The 11,596-nt window shown below is 38.9% G+C and overlaps 1 protein-coding gene across 1 annotated transcript in view; it reads left to right on the top strand.

Annotated features, from left to right (window-relative positions):
- Positions 1–11,596, top strand: part of LOC122088892 (probable methionine--tRNA ligase) — a 31,695-nt gene that overhangs the window by 12,183 nt on the left and 7,916 nt on the right. The window contains exons 7-14 of the mRNA XM_042658254.1: positions 5,306–5,396; positions 5,609–5,715; positions 5,826–5,940; positions 7,453–7,571; positions 7,666–7,731; positions 7,855–7,983; positions 8,125–8,265; positions 8,432–8,549. Of these exons, the coding sequence (XP_042514188.1) occupies positions 5,306–5,396; positions 5,609–5,715; positions 5,826–5,940; positions 7,453–7,571; positions 7,666–7,731; positions 7,855–7,983; positions 8,125–8,265; positions 8,432–8,549 (886 nt within the window). The remainder of the gene's footprint in view (positions 1–5,305; positions 5,397–5,608; positions 5,716–5,825; positions 5,941–7,452; positions 7,572–7,665; positions 7,732–7,854; positions 7,984–8,124; positions 8,266–8,431; positions 8,550–11,596) is intronic.

Below are 11,596 nucleotides of genomic sequence, written 5' to 3'. Positions count from 1 at the left end.
AAAAAAAAAAAAAAAAAACACTTCACTTACAAAGTTACAACAGCAGCCAACACAGTCACAGAAAGAAAAAAAATAAAAAATCATACGCAGAAGGAACAAGCAGGGAGAAGAAAGAAGAAAAGAGAGAAAAAAAAAAATTCACTTACAATGTTACAAACCAGCCAACAGTCACAGGAAGAAAAAAAAAAAAAAACATACGCAGAAGGAAGAAGCAGGGAGAAGAAAGAAGAAAAGAGAAAAAAAAAAATCAAAAAAATCACTTTGCTGTAGCAGCAAACAGTCACAGGAAGAAAAAAAAATTCATGCGCAGAAAGAAGAAAAGAGAAAACTATGCATGCAAAAAAAAAAACACTTCACTTACAAAGTTACAAGTTACAACAGCAGCCAACGGCCCAACACAGTCACAGAAAGAAAAAAATATATATATATATACGCAGAAGCAACAAGCAGGGAGAAGAAAGAAGAAGAAAGAAAAAAAAAAAAAAAAAAATAACTTACAAAGAGCTGCCGGCGAAGGAGATGACGCCGAAGTCTGTCGAAGCCTCGAAGGAGTCGCCGGATGTCACCGAAGGCTCGCCGAAGGTTGTCGAAGGCCGTCGAAGGAGAAGGAGATGCCGCCGATGGCTGTCGAAGTCTGTCGAAGGCTCACCGAAGGCTGTCGAAGTCTGTCGAAGGCTCGCCGAAGCTGTCGAAGAAGATGGAGATGCCGTCGGATGTCGCCGGTTGTCGCCGAAGTCTGTCGGAGGAGAAGAGAAGTCGCCGGATGATGATCGTCGCCTCGTCGGAGGAGAAGAGAAGTCGCCGGATGATGATCGCCGTTGGGGCTTTGGGGTTTTGAGTTTTGGAGGCAAATGACTCAGAGAGAATGAGAGAGAGAGAGAATGAGAGAGGCACGCGGTTTTCAATTTTTGATTGGGTTTTTTTTTTTTTTTTTTTTATGGAAAGGGTTTTTAGTTTTTATATGATTTTTGATCCAATGCATCACATGTGCATCAGATTTTATACACGTCCCAATAATAATATGTAATTTGGAATCTTTAGAAAAACAATTTTTATTTTTATTTTTAAATAGCCAGTACATAAGGCGACCGCCTTGTACACTAAGGCGCTATAAGGCGACGCCTTCGACGCCTTTCAGCGCTTTAGTGTAAAAAGCGGTCGCCTTTCGTGCTACTCCTGAGTCGGCTGCTTGCCTTACCTCTACTGGACCGCACCAGCGCCTAGGCGCTGGTAAGGCGACGCCTTACCAGCGCCTTAAAAACTATGGTTGAGCTTAATCCATTATTTTAACATCACAGATAATTGAGATAAAGATATTCTTGGAGCGGATTTCGATGGTGACCTGAAGCTTTTTATTAGTTTATTTTTTCTCTAGTAGATGATTGTAGTAGGCTGCTGTTTCATGTAAACTCTGACAAAGTGTTTTTTTTTTATTATTTTTTGGGATCACACCTTAGATTGCCACCAATAGGTATGATTTTGGGATCACACCTTAAATTGCTACAGAAATGGCCTGTCATGACCCAAACCCAGATACAGGTAAGGGTACAGCCCTCGCGGGCAATGATCAAATGATCCAAAACATTCACAAAAAATCAGGCATATGAGAACTTATAACAATTCAAGTGCCAACAAAATAAAATAACTCAAAGATAAAATATCCCAAAATCATACCTACTAGTGGCAATCTAAGGTGTGATAAAAAAAAAAAATAAATAAATAAATAAATAAAACTTTGTCAGAGTTTACATGAAACAACAGCCTACTACAAATCATCTACTAAAGAAAAATAAACTAATAGAAAGCTTCAAGTCGCCCTTGAAATCCCTTCAAGCATATCTTCATCTCAATTATCTTTGATGTTAAAATAATGGATTAAGTTCAACAGCTCAGTAAGGGAAAATAGTAAGAACACATCATAGGGCAAACAATCAACCAGAAACAACGATTAAAACAAACAGTTTTAATTTCTAAAACCATAAACACGATTATTTAAAAATATCCCCCCCTTTTTTTTTTAATCACACTTTAGCCGGCACTGAGGGAAATAAGCTAATCTGAAATTAGTGATAACTTATGTTAATTACTATCTCTTCCAAGATTTGGGTCCCATGAAGAATATTATATGTGGTCCCTTGATACGAAATAATATTAGATTTGGGTCACACGGTTTGGGTCCCAAAAAAACCCTAATGGTTTCCAAGAAAAACCCTAACCCTAAAACTAAACCCTAAAAACAATTAGGGGTCCCAAAAACCCTAAATATTGGATCATAAGTAATTTGGGTCCCAAAAAGAATAAACCAACATCTAAAACTTAGGATAAGACCCATATTGAGTCCCAAAAGAAGAAACAGCAGAACCAACAATTTAAACTAAGGATAAGAGGAAGCTTCATTACCTGGAGTGAGCAGAAAAATAGAGAAGTAGGCTTCCTCTCCCTTTGATTCTTTCTTTCTCACAATTCCTCTTTCTTCCCGTCTTTCTTTATTTTTTCTTTCTTCTTATATCCCACCCCCTTTGTCCATGTCTCTCTCTCTCACGTGACCACGTCTCTCTCTCGCTTCCCCCTTTCTCTAAGTCTCTCTCTCCTCTCTCTGTTTTCCCCTCACGTCTCTCTCTCTTCCTTGTCTCTCCTCACTCACGTCTCTCTCTTTTCCCCCTCTCTCACGTCTCTCTCTCTCTCCCACACTCCCACGGTTTGTCTAAAAGGGGTGGGGTCTACAAAGAATGATTTTAAAATAAAAGAAAAGAAATCAATTAAATAAAACCTCCCTTACTACTAACAAGGCTTGAACCTAGTACCTCTAGATAGTCAAGGTACTAACCACTAGGCTAACTCATTTAGTTATTAAATAAACCTTGACTTTAAATATTTAAGCAAGCTTAGAAAATAACATAAATAGATATATATATATATATATATATATATATAGATATATTCAAAGGTTCCAAAATTTGGGGCATTACACTTAGTGTACACTCAACACTTTTAGTAGCTACAATTCCAAGGTTTACACAGCTACAACTGTGGGGGTGCTACAACAGCCAAATTTAGACTGCGTTTACAATCAAGGAGATACAACCCCTATAATGTCCAGCCCCAACTGGAACACCCCAAAAACAAAAGATAATGGGCTCATATCAATGCCCTAATTACAAACATAATAACCAATGCAAATTCTTCCCCCCACACCCCCCCCCCCAAAAAAAAACAAAAAAACAAAAAAACAAAATGCAAAGTAAACCCTCACTTAGATAATAACCCAAACACCTAGCCTACAATTAAGTTACATACAAATAAGAATATGCAAAGTGTGGATTAACTTTCTTGGCATAATGCCACAACTGATTGCTCTCCAATCACAAGTGCAGTCAACCACTTCACCAACACCCTTCACCACTGTGAACAAGGGTTTATGGCTTGGATTACTTCACATTGAGTAATCCAACACTGGCAGGTTCAGTGGATTCCAAACATCATCACTAATGAGCTCCAATCACCCAATATATGTTCAATCAATCCCATATAGGTATTTATGCATTTTAGCCCTTTCCTGTAACTCATATTCTTCCACAAGTGTGTTCCTCACATTCTTGAATCAATTTGGGGAAGATTGCAAAACACTAGAGTCCATTTGGACTTAAAATGACTTAAAAAATCAATTTTGCATTCTGGCCCTTGATCTGGCCAAGGGGGAGTGGCCTAGATTGCTCCAAAGGGAATTTTCCATATTCTTGTGACAATTGGAAGGCTCACGAATTGGCGAGACGGCATACAACCGTTGGATCAAGCGCTTAAAGCGTGGTTAAGATCCTGACTACAGGATCGGCTTCAACACACTTAATCACGTCAAGTTAGGTGCAGGTTGCCATTGAGCCAACCAAATGGCATCTATGGTTGGCTTACAGTACAACTACATAGCGGCAGAGATGGGTGCTGTCAGATCGGAACACAAAAGTGTAGTTCAAGATTTGACCGTCAGATGTGGTCAATCTGTCACTTTGAAGTTGAGGCCTTCAGGACCTCTCAAAAGGCATCTGGGTGCGGGCTTACCTACAGCTGCGAAGCATTGTAGTATGTGACAAGCTATGGCTATAGTATACTATTTTTAGGTTACCCAAAATGCCCTTGAGTAAGGCCATTGTTGTCTTCTCAGAATTTTTCTAAGTCATGTTATTCCTAACATGTTCCTAACCACTTTTAGGTCTTTACACTTGGTTAAGATACATCCTAAGGTCATTCTAAGATGCATGAGTGCAATGCATGATGTGTGAGTGCACATAATGTTTAAGAAACAATTACATGATAAGGACTTAATTTATCTTGGAAAAGCTTCTTTGATATTCTTCGTGTTTGTTTTGCAACACTTGACGCTTTTCCTTCTTCTATCAAAGCTTCAATAAGTCCTTGTCTTGGGCATGTTCTTCATGTTTTGAATCTTGATATCTTGAGACTTCTATTTTTGGTGCTTGATACGTGAGAGTCCTTCCTCAAAGTCATATCCTTACACCAAGTGGCACTCAACAACTTATAGTTAAATTCATTATTTGTTTGTTATCGTCAAAATCATATTAAGAGTGTGGGCATATCCCGAACAGCAGGAAGGCGAGCCGAGTGGTTGCAGTAGCCTTGACACCGATCGAGATAACCCACCTCGAACCCTGCTCCGGTGACAGATGCTAGCAAGCACGGGAGAAGAAGGGAAAGGGAGTGGAGAAGGAAGAAGAGAGAGTGCAGGAGAAGAAGAAGAAGTGGAAGAAGGGAGGGGGGAAAGGGGGAGAAGAGCAGTGGATGAGGGTGGGAGGGAGAAGTGGAGAAGAGAAGAGAGGGGGAGAAGGAGAAGGGAGAGGTAGGGAGAGAGAGAGAGAGAGAGAGGAGGAGGAGGAGGAAGAAGAGAGCAGAAGGAAGAGGGCGTGAGAAGAAGAGGAAGTAGGGAGAGGGGAGGGGAGATGCAGAGAAGAGTGGAGGAGGGAGGGATTCGGAAGAGAAGAGAAGAGAGAGGGGGAGAAGGTGAAGGGGGTCTTCTAGGCGGCGGCCTTCGTTTAGTGCTCTGTCGCTACGGTTTCTGGAGCAAGAGGTAATAAACCGAAAGTAGAATGTTAATGTTGTTCAGAAGGCTTGAACTGTCCACTCTTGTATCCACTTATAGATTTTTTCCCTTTTCTTCAAATAGAATTGTTCTGTCATGTTGTACAAATTGTAACTTTTGTATAATTATTATTCTTGCAATTTTTGGGTTATACTGCCATAAAATTCATGTATTAATAAAAGGTTTTTCCTTTTTCATGTTAATCTATTTCAGGTTATGTTTCCATCTACACTTATTGGGACTGGTGAAAACTGGACATTGATGAAGACTATCAGTGTGACTGAGTACCTGAACTATGAAGCAGGTATACATGTAGCCCTATGTTAGTGGCTTTGCTAATATGCAGGATGTACCATGTAGAAGGTTATGTATTCCTGCCTATCCCCCAACCATCCGCAGTGTAAGGCCATAGGGAAGGTGGCTTAAAATGAGGAAAAAGAGGAAAGTCAAGTAACTTTGGATTTTTTTAACGGTACACCTGCAATTTTTAGTTTAGTTTTTTCAGTGCATATGCAGGTAAATTCTCCAAAAGTAAGGGAATTGGAGTCTTTGGTAACGATGCAAAAGATACAAACATACCAGTTGAAGTATGGCGATATTACTTGCTAACAAATAGGCCTGAGGTGAGTTTTGTTGTTACACTCTGGTTTGGTTCAATCTTCTTCACTCAGTTGTATTTATTGTTCTCTATATTTATAGCTTGACAAATTCTTATGGGTATGTTTGTGTTTAGGTCTCGGATACCTTATTCACATGGGCTGATCTGCAAGCAAAACTGAATTCTGAATTGCTCAATAACTTGGGAAATCTTATTAATCGAGTGTTGAGCTTTATAGCAAAACCTGAAGGTTAGTAAATATTCTTCTTGTGGAACGAATGTGCTAAGCAAATGCACTCCCTTTTTTCCCTATAGAAAACCAGAATATCTTCTGGGGAAGATCGTAGCAAGTCAGACTATCTTCTGCTTTAATGAAACTTTTCTGCTTAGTTTTCCGTAGTTTATGTTGGATGAATAGAATAGAGGTAAAGCGAAGAGAAAAGTGCAAAATTCCTTTCTGTTTTGCACTTTTCATGGATTTAGTTGGAGGGAAAATCCGTGCATCAATTTTTGTGTTTTCTGAAAGGTGCTTACTTTACCTAGCTTGTCTTTTCTCAAATTGAAAGCAAAGTAAGATACTTCTGCTCAAAGATAAAGAGCTTATGGAAATGTTTTTTCTTAAATTTCTTTTCCTTCCTTTCCTTTACTGATTTTCCTTTCATCTATTTACAAGAAACGCAAATCAGTTCGCTATTTTTGTCAGATTATCAACTCTTTTTTTTATTTTTATTTTTATTTATTTTTATTTTATTTTTATTTTATGTGTTCAAAGCAGATGTAGCGTTCAGCAAAACTGATTTAAAGCCATGTCAGAAGTTAAAACTGATTCTTGGTTCTTTACCGGATCTATGGAAGTAATTGAGTTTTTAAATTTTTTTCTTTTCTTTTCTTCACATGATCCTTTAGGATGTGATCCTATACCAATGATTCGAAGTGTGTGGAGTTCTCTCTCTCTCTCTCTCTCTCTCTCTTCCTGTGAGTGCGCGCGTGTGTGTGTGCTTCTGTGTGTGTGTGTGTTTGTGTGTGCTTCTGCGTGTCTCGGGTCATTTGAAAAATTGGTTCAGCCCACCTGGTCACCCACAACTTGTCATGTGGCTCATGTCAAAGAATCAGAACTTCTATTTAAAATATTGGAGAACATTTTCTTCTCTCTGACCTCTGGTCCATATTTTCAGATATGTTATCCTTTCCCCTGGTGATCCAATAAATATTGTTAAAATACATGATTTTGGTTGCTGAATGAAACTGATGGTTGCTGAAGGAAACTGTTCTGATTGGGCACTCTCAGGGATTGAACTCTCCCCTTTTTAGTCCTTAGTAAACTTAACTAAGCTGCAAAATGTGCCCTAGGACAGTTTATGGGTCCTGAGATATTATATTCTCAATCATGGTTTATGGATGAGAATTTCCTTTTCTTTCAAAGGATACTATCATAATATATCTAACTTTAATCCGGTAGTATCACATCCTGCTGTTGCTGGTTCTCAAAGCCTGTGTTTTCCTTTTGAAATTGATCACTCTTTTGGAACCCATCATTAGTATGTTCTATGAAGTTTGATTGGATCATGCCTTTATTTGGCAGCTTCAATGTGTTAACCCATTTAGAGTTATCTTTTCCTGAAAATATATTTTTTCAATGATTCTTTTCCGTCATGTATGACGTGATGCCGTTACAATGTCTATAATTATTCTTTGTTGTATCACTTCCTTTTTGTTTAATTCGCATTTGTATTGAGTACTTACATTTTTCTTTTTTATGTAGGCCAAGTATATGCTTCTATCATTCCTGACGCTCCAGGTGCAGAATCACATCCCTTGACCAAGAAATTAGCAGAAAAAGTTAGTGATTTTGTTGATCAATACATCGAGGCCATGGAGAAGGTGATTGGATGCAGAAACAACTTTTTTTGTCCCCTTTATGACAGTTAGAAATTAGATCGTCATTTTCTTATTTTCATCATCTGATCTGACATAGGTTGAACTAAAGCAAGGATTGAAGACTACAATGACGATTTCTAGTGAAGGGAATGCATATTTGCAAGTAAGCTTGTATAATTTTCTATTCTTTTCAATTTGAAAGTAGTCTTGTTAATTAACCTGTTCTGTCTTTGTATCTGTTAGTTCTGTTTTTTCACACTACTAATGAATTTTCTAATGCATGCAAGACAGCCAATTCTGGAATCTCTTTAAAAAAGATCCATCTTCCTGCAACATCGTTATGAGAACTTCAGCTGGACTAGTATATCTGCTTGCAGCTTTGTTAGAACCTTTCATTCCATCTTTCTCTATTGAGGTAATACATTTCCTACCTTGTGTACATTGAAATTAAGAAATACTTTTATTGTTATTGTAGTGATAAGGCTCATATGCTTTTGCAGTATTAAAAGGTTTACTAGATCTTGCATTCTGAGGCTTTTCTTTTGTTACTTTAAAGGTATTAAGGCAGTTAAATTTGCCAAGACCACATCTATCATTGTGTGATGAAAAAGGAGATATTGATAGGGCGCGGAGACCTTGGGAGATTCTACCTTCTGGTCATGAAATAGGCAAGCCTGAACCTTTATTTAAGGAACTGGTATACATGCTTTCTGTTGGTCCAAATCTATTTCTGTATCTATTTCTGCTTTTTGCTTTTTGCTTTTTGCATAGTTATGGTTTATTATTTTCTGGTAGATATATATTGATGGTTCATTTAACCCCCATCCAGATAACTGTTGTTTGACATTCATTTTGTTATACAGAAAGATGAAGAGGTAGAGTTCTACAGGGAAAAATTTGCTGGAAGTCAAGCTGATAGGATAGAGAAGGCAGATGCTGCAAAGAAGGTTGCTGAGCAGCTGAAGAAAACAAAAATTTCAGGTAATGCTATTATGTACTTGTAAAAATAGTAACCTAGAAGCCTAAATTTAATTTAGTTCATCCTAGATATCAGATCTTACGTTGATTAACAACTATCAGATAAATTTTCTATTGTGAATACTTTTGGTGAGGGAACCTTTATTTTGTTTTTGGGAGAACATACCTTATTTTGGAAACTTAAGTGTTGCTCCAAAAATCAATTTTGTGGGCCTTGTGTTTCAATCTGTGCAGGAAAGAGTTGGGTGTCCATGATTCAGGAGTGGTGGTCCTTATAACAAAGGGAAATTTTGCTTTCTTATTCCTATCACCTGTTCTAGGGTGAGAATGGTGTAGTGTACTTCATTCTACTATGATTAGTCATAATGTGGTTGAAATGATGTGGAGTTTGTGCTATATGCTCTATAGCTGGAGGGTGCAGCTCTTATGTGGAAAGATTGGAGGGGTAGATTATTACTGTATTCAGAGATCAATTTTCAAGCAATACATTCCTTGATCAATCAAATTAAACTAATACTCTATGGGCCCGTTTGATAACGTTTTTGTCATTTTTGTTTCAAGAAATGGCTGAAACATAAATTTCCATTTCTAGAAACAGAAACGGAATTGAAGGTGTTTGATAAGTCATGTTTCTGGAAGTCGATAGTAACCACCGAAAGAATGGCCACGGGTCGTTTCCAGAAACGGCAAAACAAGTTCTACTTGTTTCTCTTGGGTCGTTTCTTGAACCATAAATAGGTAGAAATTTCAATTTCTATATCTGAAAACAAGTGAAACGAAACAGTTTTATCGAACACTTTTTGTTCTGTTTCTGCCGTTTCTGGACACAGAAACGGTAGAAACGCATTTCTTAAAATGTTATCAAATGGGCCCTATATCTGTATCTGATAGATTTTGGGGTGTTTTCCACCGTCATCTCTTTCCAGTTTTGCTTTGGTTTGTGTGAATTTGAATTACAGTGGATATTCATTTTGAATTTGGGTTCCTTTTTTTTTAGGAGGGTAGGTAAGGACATATACTTTCAGGCCCAAAAGTGTGAGGTGGACTCTTATACGATCTTGCCTTGGTGCAAGGGTTTGCTTTAATAATTATCTTTGCTTGGTAGGTTGGTGACTGTATTCAATTTCGATTAATGTTATTGGCTGAAGCACCTTCACATTGTGGGTCCTTGGAGTATATCTGATTTGGTAAGAGAGATTCTCTACTTTTCTCCATGACTAGAAGTCATATTTATTATTAGTGAGTGTGGTGAATGCTTCCTGATCGGCCCACCAAGGGAGGTTTATCTGGTCATCCCATAATTTCTGCCACGTTGGCATGTGGGATGCTTGAATTTTATGGACAGGTAAACCCTATGATCCTCTTCAGTCAGAAGGGAATTGAAAAGTGGAAAACAAAGTTTTGAAAATAACTAGATGCAGTACAAGGCCAGCATGGGAGGAGAAAGAACCTAAAAGGCCAACCCAGTCAGGCTCAATAACTTAAGACATAACCACCCCACATTAGGCCACGACTTAAGTTATAGTCGGGCCCATGCTTGGGCCTATAAGCTGGTCATAACACTGATGAAGAAAGGGTGATCGTAGTGATCGTAGATCAGCAGCAAGAAGCAATCAAACTACTGTGCGAAGCACACAGCGCACAACAAGAAAGAAGGCTGATGCGTTCTCAAGAGAGTCAAGGCAACGGCTTCCTCCCGCGCCCCCCCCCCCAACCTTCTTCCTTAAATCACTTACCTTCTGGACGATAAGGTACATGGCAGTTCAAGGCTTCTGTGCCCAATTATTAGTAAGCTGATCTACGAGCACCGTTATGCGTTAGTGATCAACTACCAACCTTTTCTTGCTGCTGATCTATGACCATCTATGACCACTCTCTCTGAAGCTTCTGGTGATCCACTTCTACGTCCGGCCCGCCACCCATCCTGTTGGCTTGGAAGCAGGCTACCTGTTGCCTATCTCGATGGCTTCTGCTCAGCTCAATCCGTTGTTTTGTTGCAACGGCTTTCGCGCTAGGGTGCTTGGTCATTGCCCTCTTACAACCTCTTGGCAAAGTAGGCTGATGGGCAAATCCCCTCTTGTCACAATGGTGTGGGGCGTTTGTCCCAACTGGTCTATCACAGAAATCTACTGTTAATCAAATACATAGTTCTGAAACCAAGGGTACACGGTAGAGACAAAATTAGCAGTGGTCTGAGACTTGGATTTCACAGCAGAGATTTTGATAGGGACTAAGGTCCTAGGGTTTAGGTTACTCTCAGAATGGTCTGAAATTTCTGGAGGAGGTCTGTAAGTCAACAATCTATTGATTCCAGCTGGTCTATCTCAGAAATTAACTAACAATCAAATATTTAGTTCTGAAATCAACGGTTGGCTGTAGAGACAAAATCAGCAGTGGTCTCAGTCTTGGATTTCACAGCAGTGGTATTGATAGGGACTAAGGTCCTAGGGTTTAAGTCACCCTATTAGTATGGAAGTAGACCCCCAAGTTTCAACCCAAAGTTATAAAGAATCATGGAGTTCTAACAATCTGCTCCTCAAGCCCTCAGTGCCGCCACCTGCTGGGAATAGGGGAAAACAGAATAGGGGGATGGGAGTAGGGGAGAATACCACTGGGCAGGGATGAGGGAAAGGAAATAGGAACAGAGGAGACATTTTGAAGATGAAGGAAGAAGTCTGAATCTGACTGGAAGAATGAAAGAGAGGAGGTAGCACACAATACTCATCCTATCCAGAGGTTTGGGCATTGTATTCTGCCCTTTAAATAAGGCCTTCCACCAGAACCTTGTCCCTATCTGATTCCTGAATGTGAATCTTTCAGATTTCTTCTGATTCTGGTTCCTAAACCATCACTAGGATTCTGGTTTTCATGCTGGTATTTTAAACCTTATCATTGGATGATTTGGATCCATATTATATTGGTTCTCACCAATTTGATTGGTCTCATGCAACCAAGGAATTTTATTGCTGTTACGGGAATGCTTTGCTTCCAATTGGTTTCCCTTGCTTAAAGATTGATTTTGTAATTTCTGTATTTGTTTTAGTGAGTTT

This window comes from Macadamia integrifolia, chromosome 9 (assembly GCF_013358625.1).
Source record: "Macadamia integrifolia cultivar HAES 741 chromosome 9, SCU_Mint_v3, whole genome shotgun sequence".
NCBI classification, from domain to species: Eukaryota; Viridiplantae; Streptophyta; class Magnoliopsida; order Proteales; family Proteaceae; genus Macadamia; species Macadamia integrifolia.
The sequence above is the reverse complement of the archived record's forward strand: the minus strand, read 5'-3'. Positions and strand labels throughout refer to the sequence as shown.